Source organism: Vipera ursinii, assembly GCF_947247035.1.
Source record: "Vipera ursinii genome assembly, chromosome: 1".
NCBI lineage: Eukaryota > Metazoa > Chordata > Lepidosauria > Squamata > Viperidae > Vipera > Vipera ursinii.
In genome coordinates, this window is record NC_139512.1 from 349,845,570 (window position 1) to 349,870,673 (window position 25,104).

Here is a 25,104-nt window from a genome sequence, read left to right on the forward strand (position 1 = left end):
GGTTTGGGGTTGGGGTTTTAACATGGTTTTTAATTATTGTATATATCGGGCTTTTAACTTTTGTACTTTGTCTTTTAATACTTATTGCCCTGTACACCGCCCTGAGTCCTTCGGGAGAAGGGTGGTATAAAAATTTAATAAATATAAATATAATATAATACTTTTCAGCAAAAAATATCCTGTGAATTGCAGTCACTTCACTGGTGTGTGTGTGTGTGTGGGGGGGGGGAAATATTACAAACTGTAAATGTGGGGCAATTGCCAATCACCCAAACTGCAATAAAAAAAACTGCAGGAGGCGACCTTTAAAAACTGGGTCATAAGTAGTTCTGGGGAGGTTTGTTGAAAGTTTGAACAGTTACTACGTGACCGGTCGTAAGAGGAAGATTTCCCTTAGAACTCTTTCAACTTTTCCTGTATTCTTCCTTGTCAGGTGTTCTGTTCCAGCTAAGCCACATGCACTTTCATAGCCCCAAAAGAGATATCACAAGTCACTTTTTCAGATCTGCAGCTATTAAAACCAAATAATAAATAAATTAACCAACCAACCCCAAATATAGGCACACACAGTGCTTTTTTTGTTTTGTTTTTTTAAAAAAAGGTGCCGGAACTCACACACGTCATACAACCCGCCTTCGTCATACAACCCGCCTTGCCTACCCTACAAGGTTCCATCCAAAAAAGGTGCCAGAACTCCGTTCTGTGCATTCTATGACAAAAAAAGCCCCGGGCACACAAAAGTTATTGATCAAAATCTCCACGCAAAAACATACCTCTGCACAGGAACCACAAGGAAGGCTGGTTCTTCTTAACAAAGTTTAGTGGATGAACACTGTACATTGACGTGATGTCATTGAGACATCATTTATTGTGTTCCTGGGAACAGTATGGAGAGTAGCTTGTTACAGGTAGTCCTTGATTTATGACCATAATGGAGTCTGCCAATTATGGTTATAAATCATGATGATTCTAAAGTGGCTCATCACATGACTGGAGACAATTTTATGGCCTTTTTTGCAGCAGTTGTTAAGTGACAGGTCCAAACAAAGCAATCCCTGCGGTCATAAAGCGAACCAGTTGTTTTCTGTGCCTTTCGTGTTGTTGTTTTTTTGCCAGAAATGGCCATAAATGTGGGCTATTTGCTGAATGCCCGAAATGACATCATGTGATTGCGGGGGAGGCAACATCAGAACTTCAAAACTGGGTTATAAGTAGCTTTGGGGGGGGAAATCTGTCATAACTTCAAATGGTCGCTAAGCAATTAGTCTTAAGTCAAGGACTACTACCTGTATTGTCTTTTTTGATTTTGTTAAAAAGCATTCAATCCTATAGCCGTGATCCAAATACTAACCTGATATTACTTTGCTTAGTTTTTCCAAATTGCTCAAGATTGACTTAATATTTACATCGGCTTTACGCTATTTATCTGCTTATTAAGTGGTTGATTTTCCTGCACTGTACTTTGGCCCATGAAAACAAACTTGTTAATATGAGATAAGTGATAAGTACTAATTAAATGTATAGTCATGCTCAACAATAAAGAACGTGTGTTGTTCAGAACTGGCCTGTTGGTTTCTTGGTGTTTTCGTATCTTGTTTGTTTTCTTGCAGATGGTTCATTAGTAGGCCAGCATTGATGCAAATCACCAACAGACTGATCATCAATAATGGTATTATTTAGCCTGGCAATGAAATGCCTCTACAAAAACAACCAAAATCAGAAAACACCAAGGCCCCAACAATAGAGTCGTATTTTTTTTTAAAAAGCAAATGATTCACACTGGATTTTATCCTTCTCCTACATATTTCCCCCTTGTGTGTATTCCCCCAGTTTGGGTAATTGTCCACACCTTCCCTTCAAAACCATTCACAAAATTATCAGTAAATAACCTGCAAAAAGACAGGCAGCGCGAGAGGAGGGGGGGGGAGGGAAAGACAGATGTCAGGCGCTGTGTTGTTTGATGTGATCTCTGCTTGGAGCGGGGCAGGGGAGCCCATCCAATCAAGATGGAGCAGTTCTTTTGAATTGCTCATCTGTTGCGGTGGCAGGAAATGGCAAATTGTAATAGGGGGTCAAAAACAGCAGCCGTCACAATTCGAGGAGAGAGGGAGAGAGAGAGAGAGAGAGAGAGCGGCTTGCCAGATCAGATGTTTGACATCTGTCAGAAGAAGCTGCTCTTCCCTATCTCCCTTCCCCCCCCCCCCCCCCAGCCTCCCCCTTCTCAATAAGTGGTTGATGGTGCACTTGTCTCTTTACTGGAGTAATTGCCCATCACGGCTCTTTCTGTCCATTAACGAAACCACCACCTTTCCCCATAACCGTTCCTGCCAAACAAGCTCAGTGACAATTTCACCGCCCTGCTCTCTGCTCACGTTGCTGGGCCAGGAAGTGGGCCTAAAGGCCTTGTCATGCCTAGTTGCTTCAATTCCATCAAGGTACTTTAGTCACGGCAAACACCGAGATGCTTTGGGCACTCCTCTTCGTGTCTTCGGTTCCTCCAGAGATCACATAATTTCACCGGATTGAAGAGTGGCGTCTAATAGCAGGCGATGGTAAGGCTTAATGGGAGGTTCAGAGACGTTGACATGTTTACCTCCCATTGCCGTTTCAAGAGAGGTGCAGGCAGCTTTATGGAGACTTTTTATATTTTTGGACGCTCAGGGCACCTCTTTAACTCCTTGCTTACTTTTTAAAAGTAGAGTGCAGGCAGTCCTCCGCTTACGACCCCAGCTGGGACCAGAATTTCCGCTGCTAAGCAAAAGCGGATGTTAAGTGAGTCACGGCAGATTTTATGACTTTTTTGGCCACGGTTGTTAAGGGAATCACAGTAGTAGTTAAGTAAATCATGTTGTTAAGTGACTTTGCTTGTTGGCAGCCAGTTGGAAAGGTCACCAAGGGGAGATCAAGTGACCCTGAGACGCTGCAACCTTTGTAAATACATGCCAGTTGTCAGGCTCTTGAGTTTTGATCACTTGACTGTGGGGATGCTGCAGTGCAAGTACCAGTTGTAAGCCACGTTTTTAGCAAGGCGGTAACTTCAAACAGTCGCTAAACGGATGGTTGTAAGTCAAAGACTGCCTGTATTAACATCATTAAAAGCAAACTGTTTGCTTCTGACAGAGCTGCCTTCTGGCATGGTTAAAAATTCAAGTTAGCAGCCCTGACAGTGTGACTGAAGCTGTTTTTTTTATGCGCATCTTGACTTTTTTTTTTTTGCTCTGGGGACGGGACATTCCTGGCTACTAAGTTTTGGCCGTGTATTCCTAAGAAAGTCCAGGTGCTGTGGCTATCAATCAAGCTGGAAGAAGGTTGAATGCAGCTTGCAGACCATGAATCGCTCATTCCTGATGGATATGATGTAATCTGCCCAGAGAATTTCAGTTATTAAACAGATTGGATGATTCTTTAATCTTCTGTGAAATGCTAGACAGGATATTAAACCATCTCTGGAATTATAATGGATGCTATTTTTCAGGCTTCCCATCCTCGTTGTGGTGCCTTCTCCTGTGACAAGGGGGTTGCCTATGCACTTCTCTCTGTTGGTTGTGGTGAGATCTTTTTTTGCCTTGCATCTGGAAACACTTTTATCAAGGAGACTCCCCCAACCACCATTGTTTATTAGCACTGGGGAGTGGGTTTTCTGTTCCACTCCATGAGGGGGCTCAGTCTCACTTTGGCACTGGTGTTGCAAGTGCCCGATAATGGTCTTTTCAGGCTCAAGATTGGCAGCCCCTTAATTTATGGGCTTGTTTATTGCTTGGAAGGATAAGATCCTTGCACCAGATTCTCTCACGTATTACACATTGTTTGGGATTTTTTGCATTACCTTGTTTTACTTTCAAATGCAATTAATACATTTTTTTTTAAAAAAAATCTGTTTCGTCACCCTGTTTTTCTGTTTTGATGTTTTATTTTTGCTTCGGTGTTTGGTTTGGTTTTTAATCCAGTCAGTGGTACACCAAAGCAAAAACAAAACATCAAAACAGAAAACCAGATTGACGAAACAGTTTTTTTAAAAAAATATATATATTAATTGCATCTTGTATCAGTCTTGCTGAAAACAATCTGGAGAATTTAGGAGTAAGGCCCACCCTCACCCCTATTCCCCCCACCCCCAAAAAAAGGTGAAATATTGGCTCCTGTTCCCAGGGAAAGTATTAGCTGGAAGGGAAGGTAATATCAGCCAAAGGAGCTGAAATGTTGATAGGTATAAAAATTCTGGGTTTGCCCTGCACTTCTCATCAAAGACATATTGTGGCACCACCTTTCTTTTCTATAGCTGCCTTGAGGAATAAATATTACATAAACCAAAGCTATGATTATGTAAATATAATATTTATATGATCAGAGGGAGAGGCAGGAAAAGATACCTGCTATTAATTCTTTAAGGTTGTGATTAATGTTCATTTTTCCCCCTATCACCTCAGAATTTCAAACAGCTGAGGCCTTGACAGCCTTCAGTAATGCCCACTGATATGATATTCATTGATTTAATCAGTTCCTGGGAGCTGCCAGATTGTATTATGTGGGGAATAACCTTTTTTGCTTTATTATTATTATTATTATTATTATTATTATTATTATTATTATTATTATTATTATTATTATTATTATTATTATTATTATTATTATTATTATTATTGGACTTAGCTATTTTTGTTTTTTAAGAATCCTTTGCCTCACTAAATGCTTTTATTTTGTTCAGCATAAAAGCTTCCATGTAAATTCTTAAGGGAGATTGTTTGGAGCGACCTTCCCTCAAGCCATCTGGGTCATCTCGGTTGAACATCTGTGATCTATAGAGCTGTTTCCCCTTGTGACCTCAAAATGGCAAGAAACCATATTGGTCCATTAGAGAGACAGAGAGAGGGGGGGAGGGGGAGGAGAGAGAGGCAGAGAAAGTCCCAGAATAGAAAAACAGATATTGTTTTATTTATAACCAACTGGAAAAAGGGGGAGAAAGGCTCCACATAGTCAGAATTACTTTTATCAACAAACAAAGGAAGTGGGAGAGAAAGTTGTAACAATCATAAAATAGGTGGAAATTGAAAGCGGGAGACAGTGAGTTCTAGTCCCACCTTAGGCATGAAAATCAGCTGGGTGACTTCGGGCCAGACTCTCAGCTCAACCCACCTCCCAGGGTTGTTGTTGTGTGGAAAATAGGAGGAGGAAGGTGTGTTGGATATCTTCATCACCTTGATTTATATGTAAAAATAATAAAGGGGACTAATAATAATAATGATGATGATGATGTTGATGATGAAGATAGATAGATAGATAGATAGATAGATAGATGATAGATAGATAGATAGATAGATAGATAGATAGATAGATAGATAGATAGATAGATAGATTTAATTTTCTGTCTATTTTTTTTTAATAAAGTTTACTCCTTAGAGCAGGGGTAGGCAGCCTTGGCTCTTTTGTGACTGGTGGACTTCAAATCCCAGAATTCCTGAGCCAGCCATGCTGAGGAGAAAGGGAGAGGTTTCCACGCGGAGCCATGCTGGCTCAGGAATTCTGGAAGTTGAAGTCCACGAGTCACAAAAGAGCCAAGGTTGCCTACCCCTGCCTTAGAGAAATAGCGAACAAGTACAGAGAAGGTGCCCACACCAGATTCCCACTTGAGATCCAAATGCTGCATGCTACCATGCTATACCATTCACCACTGTGAGTAACACCGATGGAAAATTATTGCCCTCTTGTCCTTGTGGGGCCTTCCTGAAGACACTTGCTCAACCAATTTGGAGGTAGTAGAATTGGATTTACCTGGACTGTGGGTCTGAAAGAACTGATCTCTGATTGCCCATGACATTTAAGTATGACTATTCCTCTCCCTGCCCCAATTTAGAGGCAGTCTATCTTAGGGTTTTTCTTGATTGTTGGACTGAAGTGCCCTCTCCTGGTTTGTTTCAACTTGGACTTCTCTCCAAGCTAATGAGTGGCAAAATCTAAGGGACTTTAGTTTCATCAGGGCTCCTTGAACACTATAGAACCGTGGTGGTGAACCTATGGCACGTGTGCCACAGGTGGCACGCAGAGCCCTCTCTGTGGGCACGCACACCGTCACCCCAGTCCTAGACTTTCAGCTGGGTTTTATAAAACCTTTTCGCTTTAGGCCTCCGCCACCGTGTGCAAAAAAAAGGGTTCAATCAATCAATTTTAACTTCTTGTGGGGAAAAAAAAAGATCTCACAAAGTTGGAATTGATTGATTGAACTTTTTAGTCCCATTCACTCTGCCGTTACCACCGCAGCCATGCCCATCCAATGGGCCACACCTACCCAATGGGTCACCCAGCACCCGATGATACATAAGTTGGTTTTGGGTTGCAGTTTGGGCACTCGGTCTCTAAAAGGTTCGCCATCACTGCTATAGAAGAAACAGAAAAAGCCAGCTGAATACTGGTTCAGCTAAAGATTACTTGAGGCATTCTCAATTATGGGCTGGAGATGAGATGAATCTCCTCCACCCAAAGGTGTCAACACAGCGTATGCGTGTACAATGGTTAAGTACCAAGGGAAAAGGCCTTTAGAATACCAGTTTGAAGAGGTCTTTGCACCAACAGAGATTGGAAGTACTCATCTATCTCCTTTTGTTTATATATTCAGGGTGGGCAGTGTTTAATATTTATTTGTTATGTATATGTAGGGGTGTGGGTCTATACCAGGGGTCGGCAACCTTAAACAATCAAAGAGCCACTTGGACCCGTTTCCCATAGAAAAAACACAACACTGGGAGCCGCAAAACTCCTTGTGCACGCACGCAAGGAGGGGAGCTTGATCGAAGAGTTTAATTAAAAAGAAAGAGGCTGCTGTGCATGAGTTCTCTCTCTCTCTCTCTCTCTCTCTCTCTCTCTCTCTCTCTCTCTCTCTCTCTCTCTCTCTCTCCCTCCCTCCCTCCCTCCCTCCCTCCCTCCCTGCCCCCCCTCTCCCTCTTCTGCTCACCTGGCAAACTGGCTTCATGCTGTTCTCAGACAAGCTGACACACATTCTTATTGGGCTGGCTCTCCTGCTGCTTCCTGTGGAGATGTAGCAAAGGCAGGAGCCACACCCAATAAGCTTGTCAGCTTCCCAGAGAACAGCGTGAGGCCACTCTTTTTTACACACACACACACACACACACACACACACACAGAGAGAGAGAGAGAGAGAGAGAGAGAGAGAGAGAGAGAGAGAGAGAGAGAGAGAGAGAGAGAAGGGAAGCGCAAGTGCCTGTCTCTGTCTCTCTCTCTCTCTTTGCAAATGGCGGAGGACGACTGGGAGCCACAGGAAAAGGCTGAAAGAGCCACATGCGGCTCCAGAGCAGCGGGTTGCCGACCCATGGTCTATACATATGTTGTATATAGTATGTTTAGGTGTGTGTCATGTACGTGTTCACTTTGAGAGCGGGCAACTAAATTTCATTTTCGATGTGTGCCGTTGAGCCCACAGTAAAAAATGACAATAAAGGTCATCTTATCTTGTTTCTTTAAAAAATATTGTTCTGAGCATCCATGAATGAGAAACTCTCTTAATTAAGGATGTCTTCCTTGTGCCTAATATTCCCTGCTTCCATATTCCAGTTATAATTGTTGGGATCCACTGACCAGTTTCAAAACTGGCTAGAGTCTCTCTAGTGCTTCCAAGGCTGTGGACTGGGGAGCCAACGTGAAGAGATCAAGTTTCCTTAGTATCTGTAGGAGAGGGAATAGCAGAACCTGGAGGTGGAGTGGAAAGAGGGAATCAGCCTAGAATCTCTACATAGTCAGAAGCAAACAAAGTCCAACTTCCCTTGAGTGCCATTGACCGTTATCTAACTCCCAACAAGGTGTGAACCGTTAGTTGAGAGGATTCCTGTGCATAGGTTTTTCGCAATAGATCGGCTTAATTGAACCTTCACGTGTGGAGCTGGTCTTTGGCGCCAGATGGCATGTGGTTTTCCTGCATAGATACTTTTGACTTTTTCCCCTTTCAATGGAAAGGCAGAAACAGCTCATATCTTGATAGAATAGAGACTCGTGAGAATGGAGCCTTTTTGAGTCGGATCTATTTAACCTTTGCATATTGAAAGGTTTCTGGTTTTTATTTCAGACTGTTTTTGTTAGATTGCACCACTGAATGAATGACTCACTGACTGACTGAATTTCTCTTTTCAACCCCGGGTCCCAGATCTTTACCTTGCAATTAGATTGTTTGGTAAAGTTTTTCTTCTCTTCCTGAGAACTCATGGTGTTTATATCAGCTCTTTTTACCACCCCAACCACCTTCTCTATTCCTCCCGGTCATTTTAGATGCTTTATTTTGTCCGGGCATTCATAGAAATTCTTTCTCTGTTCAGCACTTTTATCTGTTCAGGAATTACTGAGTGATGCCATTGTGTTACTCTGCTGCCAGAAGAAAGGGGTTGCTTCTCTGTGACAATGGGTGCCCTGCAAAAGCCGGTTGGGTTGGGGCAAACTGAAAAGGCAAAGATAAAATGTTTTGACCTTAAGAAACAAACAAAAGTTTGGTGGAGAGGGAAGAAAGAGAAAACCAATTTTGATATGGCTGGAAGAGCATCCTGGCTTTAAAGCCTCAAGGAATATCCACTACCTGCTGCGTCCACACAAAAAGCAGTACACTCCTCTCACAACTCTAGTATGCAAGCTTTTTCAATCTTATAGGACTTTAGCTTTGTCTGCCAGTCTCGGTATGAATTTGGGTCGGGCTTCCGCTGTTATTTCTTTTACTCGCTGTTTCTGAACCAAAATTCAGAGGTGCATTGATTTGAAAAGAAGATGATCTCCGCCAGAAAAGAAAGATTACTCGGAGGGAGAAGAAAAAAAAAACAGTCTTGCTTTACCGTATTCTTAGAAAATGAGATTACCCTCCTGTTTGGAAAATCAATTATTCTGAGGAAAACATTCTCTTTTTTTAAAGAATGAACAAATGAATGAATGCAGAGCTCCATCATGTTAATCTGAGGTTTGTCCATCTTGGGTGTATTATTTGTGTACGATGGGCCAAAGATCCAATTGGACTGTGAAAAATAAAAAAGAGAACAATGAAAGGAAGAAATCCCAAAACTCATCCAGTTCTACGCTTAACAATCAAACCTCTCAATTATTGTCATTTCTTAAAACTGACCAAGGGTCATAATTAATGAGTAGCTATTAAACAGAATATCACTATGCTGATTGATTACAATATGTGCTATCAACTGTTAGTAACGTAGATTTTCTCCAGAAGGACCTGTCCCCAGCTTGGTCCTTCAGGTTTTCAGTGATGCGCCCATCACCATCATTAACTCCCTCCAACTTGCTGCTAGTCGTTCTCTTCTTCCTCTTTCTTTCCACCTTTCCCAGCATTAGAGCGTTCTCCAAAGAGCTGGGTCTTCTCATCGTGTGTCCAAAGGAGGATTCGTTTCATTTCTTTATTTCTTTATGAAACTTTTATGCCATCCATCTCACCAAAGGCAACTGTGGGCGGTTTACAGACATTGAATAAAATGCCGCATAAAACAATTTAAAAAAAATAAAGATCTTCAGTTTAAAAATTCAATTGAAGTTTTTTTAAAAAAATCAATTAAAATTTGAGCCAGGTCGTTCGTGCTTTGAGTGAGAGCTCAGGGTGATTGGATTATCCATTTCTGGGCTGTTTGTGGTATTTGCGTGAGTTTTCTCAAGCATCAACGTTCAATGCTGGAGCGAGGACCGAGAAAATTATTTATCAAGGTCAGCAGCATCTGCAGCAAATACAAAGATGCCAAAATGACAACACACAAACATAAAATGCTATTATGCACAAATTCCACTAGTTACCTGTTTCTGTTCCATCTCTGATAGAATTACGTAGGTTAATGGCGTTTGCATGATCTCATCATATACATCTTCTCATTTGCACCCTTGATCCCAATGGCTCGTGCAACTTGCGGCTGATTAATCCCGGAAATAGTTTGTGCTTATTTTAAATAGTGTCGAGACCCTGAAGAATAGCTTGATACCACCTCTCTCTTTATCCTAGTGCAGTGACAGATATGGTGATTTAATTGAAATACTGGTTGGACAGTGTCACTGTATATTTGTCCCATTGTGTGTACATAGAGTGGGGATTTGTGCAACCGTTAACTCAGAGAAATTGCCTAAAAGATTTGTTGGGCAAGAGGAATCCAGTTCTATTTCTTATGATCTGAAAAAGGGGTGTCAAACTGCTGGCCCGTGGGCTGGATGCATCATGCTGAAACTGCGCCCACCCCAGCTTCGGCAATGGGGAAAAAGTCACGATACATCATGTCACGTGACACGGCGAGTTTGACACCCCTGATCTAGAATGTCCTATTTTTGTGACATTGGGTTGTGCTATATGAGTGCTGTTTCTTCTATACTGGAAGTTTGGGCTCTGTCCTGAGCCACCATTCAGACTGCTGAAATACAGGTAGTCCTCAACTTATGATCTCTGTTGAGCCCAAAGTTTCTGTTGCTAAGTGAGACGTTTGTTAAGTGAGTTTTGCTCCATTTTATGACCTATCTTGCCACAGTGGTTAAGGGAATCACTGCAGTTGTTAAGTTAGTAACACGATTGTTGAGTGAATCCGGCTTCCTCCATTGACTTTGTTTGTCAGAAGTTTGCAAAAGGGGATCACGTGACCCTGGGACACTGCAACCGTCATAAATATTTATTTATTTATTTATTTTAATTCCATTTATATCCCGCCCTTCTCCGAAGACTCAGGGCGGCTTACAAGCTTAGCAGTAACCTCCATTCTATGTATATGCCTGCTTATTAGGGCTTTCACACAGACCCCAAAGCGGCATTATTACAAAGTCAGCTTAATTGCCCCCAACAATCTGGCTCCTCATTTTACCTACCTCGGAAGGATGGAAGGCTGAGTCAACCTTGAGCCTGGTGGGACTCGAACCTGCACTAATTGCAGGCAGCTAGTGTTAAGGAGGCATTAGCCCACTGCTCCACCAAGGCTCTTTTTAAATATGAGCCACTTGCCAAGCATCTGAATTTTGATCAAGTGATCACAGGGATGCTGCAGTGGTCTTAAGTGTGAAAAACGGTCATAAGTCACTTTATTCAGTGCCATTGTAACTTTGAATGCTCACTAAATGAACTGTTGTAAGTCGAGGACTACCTGTATTATCTAAATTAGAAAGAGACTTCATGCTCATGGAATCCAGCCCTTTTTTTGGCTAAAAACCCAAAGCTCATCTTGGGAAGGAGGTCCAAAAAGGCGGTCCAGATGTTTTTAGCCAATTGCCCCCTTCTTTTCTCAAGTCACATTGTTTTCCTTAAAAAAATATAACTCAAATGCCCCAGATTAGGCACTCTACATGGCTAATTTAGAGGGTATTTCAGTGTTGATCAGAGAGGTTTTTTAAAAAAAAGAAGAAGGGGGGGGAGAACCCTGTTGTCCCAAGGATTTAGTTTGTGTCCATATTCCATTAATCTGAGGACCACATCAGAACAGTGAACTAAGCTTCTTCCACATACGTGTAGTCCTTGATTTATGACTGTAATTGAGCCCACAATTAGGATTGTAAGTTGTGAGAGTTGTTGTGTGGGTGATCATGTGACTAGGCCAATTTTACAATATTTTTGCGGGGGTCATTAAGCAAACACCATAGTTGTTAAGTGACCACGGTAGTTAAATGAACCCATTGTTTGCTATGTGTGTTTTTTGTTTTTTGGGTTGTTTTTTTTTTTGCTGGAAACGAAGTAAACCCTGGTTTCAGTCGAAAACGTAAATCCTGGTCACATGAGTTCAGGACACTGCAAAACAAAATGCGGTCACGTGACCAGGAGAGGGGGACATCCGTTGAAAGTGTGGATCCAGGTGACAAGTACCTTTTCAGGGCCCGTCCTAACTTTAAATTCACTATTCACCATTCACTAAGTCAGGGGTAGGCAACCTTGGCTCTTTTATGACTCGTGGACTTCAACTCCCAGAATTCCTGAGCCAGCATGGCTCCGCTTGGAAACCTCTCCCTTTCTCCTCAGCATGGCTGGCTCAGGAATTCTGGGAGTTGAAGTCCACGAGTCATAAAAGAGCCAAGGTTGCCCTACCCCTGCACTAAGTGAATAGTCACAAGTCGAGGACTACCTGTACCGTGTTCTTGCAGATATGCGAATAATGTAGGGATCAAGCTTTGGAAACCTGAAATTTAAGAGGCCGGGAGGAGATGGGCATGCCAGCTGGATGTCAGCATTGTCACTTAGGTTACAGCTAAGAGGGAGAAAGGCTTTGTGTCACGATAGTGTGTTCCCCTTAGACAAGGAACGGGTTGGCTGACTTGTACATTTGTTGCCTTAGCTTCAGCGGTATCTTAAAAAAAACCGAACAAAGAAAGTTCAGAGCCGATCTCCCCGGAGAGGCCTGGAGCTTGCTGAAATTTTGTCATGACAAGACGCCTCCAGCTCAAGTGCACTGGTCAGTGTTAGCCAGACTGCTGACCCTCCTGAAGCTGTCAATTCTTAGGGGAAGGAAGCTATTAAAATTCAGCCAGAGACACCGCTATTGTAATCTCTGCCTAGATTGTGTAAATAATATCATGACACATGGATGAAAAAGCACGCCGGAACAAGAGATTTCAAACTCGGTCTGTTTCTTCTCCCCTCCCCCCCAAGCTGATTGGTTTTTCTCTGTCTTAGGTGCGAAGGGTTGTGTATTGCTGGCTTGTTTTGCTGGACTGTGGAGCAGCACCCGTCTTTTATGGATTATTTTTTTTAATCCCATTTATATCCCGCCCTTCTCCGAAGACGGCTTACAATCTAAGCACAAATCAATGTGCTTAGCAATTTGCTTTCTCCATCTCAGGATCAGCCGCCTTGTTTTGCTGCAGAGACACACGCTTTGGGGTTTATATGTCATAACATTTTTCCCCCTCTCTCTTCACTTTTTGGGGTGCCTTCACTACCGTGCCTAATGAAGGAAGTTAAAATAAAGAAAGAGGGAGCCAACAAAACAAGCCAAAAACTAAACATGGCGGCATCCTTAAGGCTCATTCTGTTCCTGAATTGCAGTGAGACCATGCGGTCAGTGGTGGGATTCAAATATGGGAACAACCGATTCTCTGTGTGTGGATGCTGCTTCCGGAAGTCCACTCTGGGCCTGGGCAACAAAAAATTAGCTACCGGTTCTGCCGAAGTGGTGCGAACCGGCTGAATCCCACCGCTGCATGTGGTCCAATAGAAGGGTGATAATAAAGTTCTGTTACAGGTAATCCTCGGCTTGCAACCATTCGTTCTGTGACCATTCAAAGTTATAGCAACACTGGAAAAAGTGACTTATGAGCAGTTTTCACACTTAACAACCGTTGTAGCGTTCCCCAGGATCACATGATCAAAATTTGGGCTCTTGGCAACTGGCAACTGGATGTATGACAGTTTCACTGTCCCAGAGTCATGCGATCCCCAGTTCTAACCTTCCAAGCTGACTTTCAACAAAGTCAAAGCCGAAGCCAGATTTATTTAACAACCTGATGATTTCACTTAACAGCTGCAGTGATTCGCTTCACAATTGTGGCAAAAAGAATTGTAACATGGGGCAAAAACGACTGTCTTGCTTAGCAACTGAAATTGTGGGCTCCGTTATGGTTGTAAAATCAAGGTCTACTCACTTTTGCACAGAATTAGTTGGCAAACCGCAGTGCCGTACTACTCTTTTTTTTTTAAACAAATGCCAGTTGTTTTCTCTAAAGCAGGGGTGTCAAACTGCCGGCCCACGGGCCAGACGCATCACACAGAAGCCATGCCCACCCCATTGCCGGCAATGGCAAAACAGTCCCGATACGTTGCGCGATGTCACGTGACGTCGCAAGTTTGACATGTCTGCTGTAAAGGGATAGAGGACAAGGAAAGGACCATGTTTTCCCTCCCAGAAAAAAAAGCTGAGGCTGTACTTTCCTATTTTTATTTTAATGCATTGAAAACAGTTGGAAGTTAACACTTTTTTCTTCTTTTCTCCCCTACCCCATACTTTTCAATTTCACCTTTTTTTCTCTTCTCCCCTTCCCTACTATCTTTATTCTCATTGTATTTTATATTAAGAAATTTAATATTTAAAAAGTGTGTGTTTGTGTGTGTGTGTGTGTGTGTGTGTGTGTTTTTTCGTAGATTTTCACGGGTATAGGTATGTAGGTCTTGGCGTATTCGGGTCTTTTCCCGTGTAAGATTGAGAGTATCTTGGCGACGTTTCGACGAGGTCCCACTTGTCATCTTCAGGCTGGTGTCTTCGGCTTCGTGCTTTGCATATAAATAAAACCCCGTGTTTTCCCTCCCATCACAGAGTCCCCCCCCAAAAAAAAGTCTTAAATTAGGAGGATAAAATGTTTTGTGGACTTATAATTCATTATTTATCAATATTTGCTGCCCATCTCTCAGTTCAAAGAGACTCTTAGCCACTTCATTCATCGCTTTCGGAACCTTTCAAGTATTCTTGAAGGTCAAGCACTGTCCCTACAAATCTACCAAGCCTTGTATGTCATCTGCTCTTTTGTCTCACACGCGCGCACACCCCTCTATCCGTAGCTAGATGAACCTGCCCTATTTGAAAACAACGCCTTATGGATCTGGGGTCTGGCAGCAGCTGTAGTGCCCTGCTCCTCTTCTCTTAAAGGGCAGCACTGAGGTGTGGCCTTGCGGATGAAACGCAGGTGGACCAAGTCATGCAAATAACAGGATCTTGAAAGCTTTCCTTTCCTTTGGTCACACTTCAGTGCGTCGGGATCCTTCTGTTCTCTGAGATGGAGCGGTTGGAATGTGAGGACTGAGAGTGAACACACACACACACACACACACACACACACTTTTCCCTTGAAACACCTGTGGCTTTTGAAAGGTCTGCTTTGAGGCTAAGCAGAAACTTGCCTTGGCATCCTCTTGGACCTTCTGTGGGCGAAGCACCTGTTCTGCTCCCTCAATAAATTGAAGTGGGATGGGGGAGGATAGTTCAGTTTCAGGAGAGGCATTGTGGACAAAGGAGCTTTTGATTAAGACGGTACTGTACGCACTGTGTGATCTGCTTGTTTGCTTTTTTTTTCTTTTTCTTTTTTGGGAACCAGTTCTTCCAAAGTAAGTTGACCACACCTGGGCTGCCGAAATTTAGGTGAAGGTGGGAGTCCATTGAGTCAAAAGGTGGGAGTCCATCGTCAAAGAAATGCAAGCATTTCTCCTTCTTTGCTGCCATCTAGTGGTATTTCTGGAGTTTTGCAGCCCAGGTCTGGCTGCCCTGCTACTGAGATAAACCACAATTGGTGGGATCGTTGTTCTTCCACCACCGTTCTTCAGGAATCTCATTGGCAGATCTTGATTCTGGTTCTCCAAACATCTTCTTGGTAATGGACCTTCAGAAGGAAACATCCACCCCTGTGTCTTGTAGAACTGAAGGGAGACAAGGGGATCTTTGTATTTCCTAAACCAACATCGGCTTAGGAGGCATGAGGGCCCCCAACAGGGTGAACAATGTCAGGATGGCAGCTACAACCACGTCCTCAAAATGTGTACAACAGAGAAAGGCCTTTACTTGCCTCTCTCTCTATGAACATACTTGTTTCTTCTCCCTCTGCGTGTAGACGTTCACGCTTTAAACTGCCAGAATGAAGCCACCTTCCTGGCTTTGTCGCTGGCCAAAAATAAGTCATTATCAGTACATGTTTCTGGCAGTAGCTGACTTACCAGCAGATGAGCCGGGCTCTGCATCTCTCCTCATTCACACACCCTGCTGCTATCTGCTAAGAGCCTCCACTTGAGCATATTGGTTTTACACTTAGGAACATACCTGCTGGGAGGATGGAATACTAACCTAATAGGTCAGCCCATGGCAGAGCACATGAACTGTGCAACTTCTTTCTGAAATGAATCTCTCAAGGTATCTCCATTAGGGTGAGAGTAGTAAAAATTTAGTCTGGCAAGATTCTGTCTTTTGGATATAAGCAAATAAAGAACTGAGCTTTGGCTGGATTGTTCTAAGTCATTCTTGGGCTGGGCTGGATAGAAATTCTTTTTTTTTTAAATGATTTTTCATAGATGTGGCAGATGTTGAACAAGCTAAGGCATTTAGGCGGCGTGAAGTGGTTTTATGATTTTGGTGGCACCGTCCCAGAGAAATGTTTGTGTGTCAATGCAAGTATAAGATTGCAAGACTTCTTTTCCCATGAAATGCATTAAGACTATCATACAGGGGGTCGAAAACTGTAAAAGAAAGATAAGACATTCCAGTTTCTATTCAGCCTTGAAGCTCTCAAGTTGGGAGAGCATAACCTTAGTTAAATTTAGGAGTGTCAGAAAGGTGGAAACAAGGGGCATGACCGCTAGGCACATGTTGTTTTGAATTCTCTCCAAACTGGACAGAACTGCTACATCTACTGTGATGTAAAATAAAATTGGAAAGGAGTGAAGATAAGATTCACACAATTGTTGGTGAGAATACAAAATCAGGTATCCAAGGTCAGGGAATCTAGGGAAACACAACAGGCAGAGCCACTTTTAATTAAGAAGATAAACTAGCCAGAATTTCAACGCTCTTGTAATAACAGTGAATTACTTACTGATGCCATCGATCTCTCTGGGTGCCGTGAAGATTGTTTTGTCTTTGGAAGGCAGCCTTTGAAGAAGATTCCTAATGATGCAGAAAAAGGAGATTTGAGGTCCAGGTCAGGTTGCTCGCAATGCCCCTCAATTGTTTCATAATTTGTGATATTGTATTTCACAGTCTCTAAACCACGGATGTCCTTGTGTCTTGCAGGTAGAAGATGCCATGCTTATGTTTGACAAGACTACCAACAGACACAGAGGTAAGGAGGGGAATGAACCCCAACATTTTTTTAAACGTCGTATGGATTTTCTTTGGCTCACTGAAAAAAAACAAGTTTGTTTATTGTGGACAGTGGATGGGGTTTTTTTGTGTGTGTGTGTGTCAAAAAATGAAGCAACTACTTTTATCTGCAATGTCCATTGTTCTCTAGTGGTACTTTGTGAATTGTGAATGTTTCTTTCTTACTGGCTAATATCATTTGGTGTCTTATCATTCCACAAGTCTTTTGCAATCATCCAGTTTAGCCATAGAGACTTTATTCCTATTTCAGATCTTGAGTCTTTACTTTTGTGCAATCAGAAAGGATCCTTAATGTGAGTTGCATCAGTGTCTTCTGCAAAATGACCTGGTCCTGGGAAAACGTGCTGCCATATTCACACATACAGTTGAATTTCTTTTTAGTTTCTTACATATTTGATCATTTGGAAGGAGGAGACAGCGATGTAAACTACACCTTCCTCCTGTTTGTGAAAAGGACGTTTCCAGGTTTATAGACATTCTACTATTATGTTTTAATTCTGGAATCCTATGTAAAGCCAGGGCCTGGATTTGATCACTTAAACTGACTTTTCTAACTCAATGAGCCTTCGTTTTCAGGGTTGTTTTTTTAAATGCAGCTGAATTGTTTAGAATAAATTTAACCGCTATGACTTTAAAACATAAGCAGAAATAGTAATTCCATCGGTACTTGAAAGCCAAGCCAAGAAGAGAACCTGATAAAGAGCTGACTAAGTATAAAAGGGCTTGGTGCTTTGAGATGGCTGGCTGGCTGTACAGATAGATATTGGAGAGAGAGAAAAAGATGATAAATTGATATTTTGTTCCATGTGGTGCCTGTGCTATACACGATGGGCTTGACCCCCTGCCCCTGAGCCCATGCAGAAGGATACACTCCTCTGACTAGAGCAGGGGTGTCAAACTTGCCACGTCACGTGTCGTGACATATCACAACTTTTTTCCCATTGCCGGAGCCGGGGTGGGCGCGGTTTCGGCATGACGCATCCCGCCTGCGGACCGGCAGTTTGACACCCCTGGACTATAGAGTGACCAAATCTGTTGTTTCTGACCTATGTGGTTGATCTGAAATAATGGGAAATAATTGGAATGAGAGCGATTTAGGGAAGGGACTATCATCCAAGATGAAGAAGGCTAGGTTTTCTGGTTGGAAGAGGTTTCAAGCAGCTGGGCTCCTTGTTGTTCTCTGAGCTTGGTTGTTTGCTTGGAGATGATGTTACCCAACTACTAAGTAAGAGCAAGAAACAGCTGCAAGAAAACAACCAAGCTCAGAGAACTTCAAGGACCAGGGGTTCAACCCTGAGGTACATATAATTCCCTTCTAGCTGGGGTATTGTCCGATCCTGGAGCATGTTGCTATTAGACTGCTGTTTTTCAAGGGATAACTCAGGCAACTTTGTGTGTTTTTTTTTTGTGTTGCTGTCAGAATCCATTTATATCATATTCATAAATGGAAAGTTTCAAACATTATTCCATGGATTCTGCCATCTCTCGAAGAGAAGAGAATGAATGTGTATTGAACCGGTATTAGGCATTTCAAAGGAAAGGAGAAGCCTTTTGAACTGGGGAAATAAAAGGGGGGGCTAGCATCTGGCTTGTGTCACAGAAGAGAGCAATAAACATGAAGGGTCCTAAGTTCCTTTTTCCCACTAGAGGGATGATACGAGATAAAGGATGGGGGACTGACCAAATGGGGTTAAGGGGGGGTTAAACCCAGAACTCTTTATAAGGGTTTACTTCGTGGAATAATATTAAGTCCTGTCTCGTTTCCTACAACCAAGCATGTCATAGTAAAGATTCTTTTTGGAATAGATTTGACTCCAAGAATTTTGTCTTCCTAAGACGTGGTTTGGGGTGGGTCCTGACAGTTGCCTTCTGAGAATTGAACCTGGACAGACCCTTGGGAGGCCAACAAGAGTATGAAGCACATTGGTTCTAGAATGGAAATCGCTGTATTTTTATTTCTTTGGTTTAGTACCACCTCCTTACAAAACCTTTGCCCTTGGTTCACTTCTGTTATTCCTTTGCTTCTGATGAAAGCTGTTGGAAAGGACGGGGGCCACGTTCTGTCTACGATGATAACTGGCTCCATTTGCCAGTTGACTGCCTTGGAAATACAGTGTGTGCTTTCCAGGAGGATAAGAGAGATCTTTGGGTGTGTGTGTGTGTGTGTGTGTGTACACGGTTGACCCTGGCGTAGCCGTATCTATCAATGCTGCAATTGTACGCAATCAGCTTTGAACAGTGAGAGTTTTAGGGCCCTTCCTGCTCCCACCTAGAGATGTGTGTGCAAAATTCCTTAGGTTTCAGGTCTGGCACTTCTTTTCCTCTTTCCCTCCTTCCCCCCCCCCTTTTTTTTCTTTGAATCTGGAAATCTGACAGCTTGCAAGGACCTAATGAGGAGCTGTTCAACAGGGAAGCCCCAAACCGGCTCTTGTGTGGTCTTGTGTGTCATTCCCTGCAGGCACTGCAAAGGTGACAAGTTTTGGAATGGAAATAGCCAAGGCCCTTTGGTGTCAACTTCTAGGGCTTGATTTTTCTTCTTAAGGGAATAAGGTGTTTTTTTCCCCTCCCTCCAAAAGGTTTAATTAATGCCCCTGAGGCATACTACAGTAACTTCTTCTTTCTCACCTGTAGCCTGGCTGGGGTGTGAGCAGAGCCACTTCCCACCTCTCCTCTTCTTTCTCCCCAACCCCTCTGCCGCCCCCTCCACCTTCCTTTCATGGTCGAGCTTCAGATTTTTACCCCGTGGTGAAGATACCGAAGGAGGATCTCTATGAAAACAAAGCTGCTGCTTAGTGCTGGATCCCGCAGGCAGCAGCTGCATGGCCGAGCATCCCTGCAACCTTGTAAAAGGGAAGCGCAGAGGAAGGCTTGCTCCACGTGAGGTCCTCCCCGTTGCTTTAATCTGAGTCAGTTGGGTGAAAAACAGGGTGGGGGGGCAGAGTTTTTAACACTATATCTGTGGAAATGTGTGTCTCCTCTTGTGCGCTTCCCCAAAGCATTGGTCAGGGGTAGGCAACCTCGGCTCTTTTATGACTCATGGACTTCAACTCCCAGAATTCCTGAGTCAGCATAGTTGAAGTCCATGAGTCATAAAAGAGCCAAGGTTGCCTACCCCTGGTATAGGTAGTCCTTGACTTTCATTTAGTTACCATTCAAAGTTACGAAGTCACTGAGCAAAGTGACTTATGACTGATTTCCACAACTTAGGACCATTGCAGCATCTCCCTGGTCACATGATCAAAATCTGGACGCTCGGCAACTGGCTGGTATTTATGATGGTTGCAGTGTCCATGTGATCCCCTTTTGCAACCTTCTGACAAGCAAAGTCAAGGGGGAAGTCGGATCCACTTAACAACCCGGTTACTACCTTAACAGCTGCAGTGATTCACTTAACAACGGTGGCAAGAAAGGTCGTTAAAATGGGGCCAAACTCACTTAACAGATGTCTCGCTTAGCAACATCAATTTTGAGCTCAGTTCGGGTTGCAAGTTGAGGACAACCTGCAAAACTCCATGCTTCTGGTCCTAAGTCACTTTTTTCAGTGTCGTCGTAACTTTGAATGATCACTAAATGAATGGTTGTTAAGTTGTAAGTTGAAGGCTACCTAAATTTGCAGCCTGCTACATGACCACGGAGATGTCCTCGGACAAGTGCTGGCTCTTCGGCTTTGAAACGGAGATGAGCACCGGCCCCTAGAGTCGGAAACGACTAGCACACATGTGCGGGGGAACCTTTACCTTTACCTTTAGTCTTAAGATGTAGCTCAGCAGTTTAATGACTGCTTATATCTCTACTTCTTTTCTCCAGTATTGATATCCTTGGATTTAATTCTGACATTTCCTTTCCTCCCAGTGTGTATTTTGTATTGATACAGCCTATCTTGAGCAATTAAGCCCAAGATCTAAAATTCTTTGCCAAGAATTATTCATTTAAAACAGTGTTTGGCCCGTAAGCTGATTTATTTCTGATTTATTTGCAGTTAATCTACTGATTATATTACTGAATACAAGAAAGGGCTTTTGCAGGTTTCAGATCTATTCATGCCAAAAGTTACTAATTTGCCAAATAAAATATTCACTGACAGCATATATTAAAAACTTGTCTGTAAGTCAAGTGTGTGTAAATACCTTGAAATTATGAGGAGTTATTTTTACCTACTTTTTCCCTGCCTTAGTTTATCTTTGTTTTCTAAGCTGCACCATATGGTTTGTCGTACTTTTACTGTGATTTCTATTTGTTTTGATTGCCCTTGTTTTTTTATAAACAAGTGCACATTTTACAAATAAAATTAATCACATTTTTTTTCCTGGATTGCACAGCATCGTCATTCTGGGCCAATATAACTTGGAGAACTGGAACAATGTTGGGACACTCATCCATGTTGGCTTGTTGTACAGTTCCCATTTGTTCAAGTTGCACTTCGGTTGATGGTTTATGCTTGGTGTCAACCTGCCAGATCAATGTTTCTCAGACTTGGCAACTTTTAAGATGGGTGGACTTCAACTCCCAGGATTCCCCAGCCAGCCTTGCTGGCTGGGGAATCCTAGGAGTTGAAGTCCACCCATCTGAAAGTTGCCAAGGTTGAAAAACACAACATCAGATGGTGCCGATACTGTTTTCCTGCTCTATGGCTCAACTTGTCTTAAATGCACCTGCTCAGAGTTGTGATGGATAAAAAGACAAAGCTTCCTTTGGAATGAGAATGTTCTTTGGACTTACAAAATGTCCAGTCTCTGAGTTGTCATTGACCCCATGCTGAATATAATAAGCCAGAAGCAGGATATAGCTGCTCTTAAGGCAAATGCAGTTTCCAGGCTGCATCAGCAAAAGTTTAATGGCCAAACCATGACAAAAAATAGTGTCACCTTATTCTGCAAATAGTCAGCCCCATCGCAAGTTTTGTATCCAGTTCAGGGATTCTCTCTTTAAGGGAAGGTGTTGAAGGAAGTGGAATTGGTTCAGAAAGGGACAACAAGGATGATGGGGAGATTAGATGTTTAAAGTCTGTGAAATACAACCACTTACAACCATTCATTTTGTGACCACTGAAAACTTATCACCGGTCCTCATGCTGACAACTTTTGCAGCATCCCTATGGTTACATGATTGAAAGGCTTGGTAACTATCATATATTTATGACAGTTGCCGTGTCCCAGAGTCACGTCATCTCCATCTGTGACCTTCCCTTTCAGTAAGCAAAGTGGGGGGAGGAGCTGGATTCACTTCATGACCGTGTGATTCACTTAACCGTTGGGATGATTCACTCAACAACCATGGCAAAAAAGGTAATAACAGTGGATGCACTTAACAACTGCCTCACTTAGCAACAGAACCTCCAGTCCCCACAGGGAGGGTCTGCTCAGGGTCCCGCCAGTAAGAGATTGCCGGCGGGTGACACCCAGGGATAGGGCCTTCTCAGTGGGGGCGCCTGCCCTCTGGAACCAGCTGCCGGTGGAGCTGAGGACTGCTCCCAACCTCCGATCATTCCGCCGGGGCCTGAAGACCTGGCTCTTCGAGCTCTCGGGCCCAGGCTGAGGAGAAATTTATTTTAATTGTTTTTTTTTAATTGCACAGGGTTAGTTTAATCTTTTTTAAATTGGTTTTTAACTTTTGTATTGCTGATTTTTAACTCCCTGTAAACCGCCCTGAGTCCTCAGGGAAAGGGCGGTATATGAATGTAATAAAATAAATAAATAAAATAAATCAAGGATTACCTGTAAGACATCTATGGAGATTCTCAATCCTCCAGGACAGGTCAACTAAATGTTCTTGGTTTTTTTTTCCTCTGAAAACGTTTCACTTCTCTTCCAAGAAGTTAGAATTGAAGATGCTTCATGGATGAGAAGTGAAACTTCTTTTTTTTTTTAAAGAAAAGTCCAGTTTCGTTTTGGAAAAAAGCACCTTTGGGACTACCTGTATGATAGGAATCTTCAAGTACCTGACAGAGTGCCCCCACATAATTACTCCAGATCTACTCTGTGCAAACTCCAGTCCTAACTGGAAGAGCAACTCAAGGCTAGAACAATTATTCTTAAGGGCAGCAGGATCCATTTCATAGAATGCATTCAGGTAGAGGCTGGATTGCCATGAGACTGGAATGCTTTGAATTTGGAGTCCAGCAATGAGCAGGAAGATCAGACCCAGAGTTTTTGATGTAAAACTAATTATTCCCTCCGCTTTAAATAATTGAATGACATGGTATTGGCTGAACAACACTATACATCACGGTCGTTTTGGATTTGTATGGACCCCAGGTCAGCCACAACACGAGACAGTCAATGATGCAGACAGGAGGACATCCGTTTACGTGCCCCCAGCTCTGCTCTGTTTCTTTAAAAAAAAGTAGTTATTTTTGTTATGGTGAACATTGTGGGAGAGAATTAAGGGATTTTCATATTTTAGATCCAGTTTCCTGGCTAGACATCTGGCTTAAGGATGTGGCTTGTGCCCCATTCTTTGTAGGCCCTGCTGGCCAAGCCAGCTTTTCAGTGAGATTGGCATGGCATAACCCAATACAAACAGGTGAGGGACAGACTTCAATGGATAGTTAGGACTGCAGAAGAAACAGTCACAACCAGCCTGCCTTCCATTGAGGACTTGTATACAGTGTGAGCCAGGAAGAGGGCTGAGAAAATATCTACAGACCCCTCACATCCTGGACATAAACGGTTTCAACTCCTCCCCTCAGTATGCCGCTAATAGGGCATTGCATGCCCTCACTCGGCTGAACACCTAATTCCCACCGCATTGTTTTTTTTGTCCTCATCTTCTCATCTTTCCTACTATCTTCTATTGGTTTCTTATGATTGATTGAGCCTTGGTGGAGCAGTGGGCTGATGCCTCCTTAAGTAACACCAGCTGCCTGCAATTAGTGCAGGTTCGAGTCCCACCAGGCTCAAGGTTGACTCAGCCTTCCATCCTTCCCAGGTAGGTAAAATGAGGACCCAGATTGTTGGGGGCAATAAGCTGACTTTGTAATAATGCCGCTTGGGGTGTGTGTGAAAGCCCTAACAAGCAGGCATATACATAGAATGAAGGCTACTGCTAAGCTTGGTAAGCCACCCTGAGTCTTCGGAGAAGGGGGGGATATAAATGGAATTAAAATAAAATAAAAATAATAATAAGATTTATCGATCGTTGTTTGTAACTTATGATTAGTGATTGTAACTATGGTTTATGACCTAATACTTGCTGTTTATATGCACACTGTGAGCTTATGCACCGGAGAAAAATCCCTTGGGTGTCCAATCACACTTGGCCAATAAAGAATTCTATTCTAAAACGCAAGGCTAATTTTCTCAGTTAGCGTATGCATCCACATGCCTTGCCATATAGAAATGTAGCATATCAGCCCAGCTTGATGGGCTAGACTTCTGGGTGCAGGGATTTCTTTTTAATCAATGGGGAGAAAGATCCCATCATGCCATCTGTAGTAGCAGAATACAGATTGCACTGAGGTTCTCAGCTTACAGCAAATGAGCTGAAAATATCCATAGTTTCAGTCATTATTTTCTCTTAGTTCAACATAGGCACGTTAAGTATGTCAACACACACACACACACACACACACACACACACACACACACACACACATACACACACACAGACACACACTATAAACCTAAATGTATTAAACTGCAATGGGAGGGCCCAGCCAAGTTTGTGGTTTCTTCCCCAAATTGAAAGCAGAGCTCTGGAGAGTTGCATAATTTATTTATCATGGTTGAAACTCTTAAACCCACATGTGTTTTTACACTTTGCAAAGGGGGTGGGCACCTTGCCAGCCCCTGCGTGGATTGTCTTGCAAGCCACAAATGTGTCAGCTTCTTGGAGTAATGTGTGTAGTGAATTAGTTTAGGGAATTTGCCAAAGAAAAGTTTAAAGCTTCAGAACGAAATCAAAGTCTCTTAACAAGACCAGGAAATTTCACATGACCACGGCAGCCAAGACCCATTTCCTTGAGCGAGAGGCGGCTGGTGGAGAAGCTTTTTCTGTTTGCTTCCTGATTTCTGGCCCTGACAGAATGGAGAGATTTGCACTTCTAACCCGTGGCAGACGAATCCTTGAACTTCTGGGGTGGGATTTCAAGAAGGGAGGCGGTTGGGATCGGAAAACTGGAAGCGTAGACAGCCGCCTACTCCAGTGCTTTTGTTTTAAGTTGCTGCTGCACAGATGGAGCTTGTAGTTGTAGTTGTTTTGTCCATAAAATGCAATTAATAGCAAACCGCTGACAGCCTCTCAGCTGAATTAAGTAAGCATGCAATATAGATGGGAGGCCACCAGGAGTGGAAATTCTAGGAGTGGA

The 25,104-nt window shown here is 42.9% G+C and overlaps 1 protein-coding gene across 8 annotated transcripts in view; it reads left to right on the forward strand.

Moving 5' to 3' along the window:
* The window catches only part of MSI2 (musashi RNA binding protein 2), a 594,728-nt gene that overhangs the window by 339,302 nt on the left and 230,322 nt on the right, over positions 1–25,104 (forward strand). For all 8 annotated transcript variants that reach the window (XM_083379763.1, XM_083379764.1, XM_083379767.1 and 5 more), the window contains exon 7: positions 16,710–16,758. In XM_083379763.1, the coding sequence (XP_083235889.1) occupies positions 16,710–16,758 (49 nt within the window). The remainder of the gene's footprint in view (positions 1–16,709; positions 16,759–25,104) is intronic.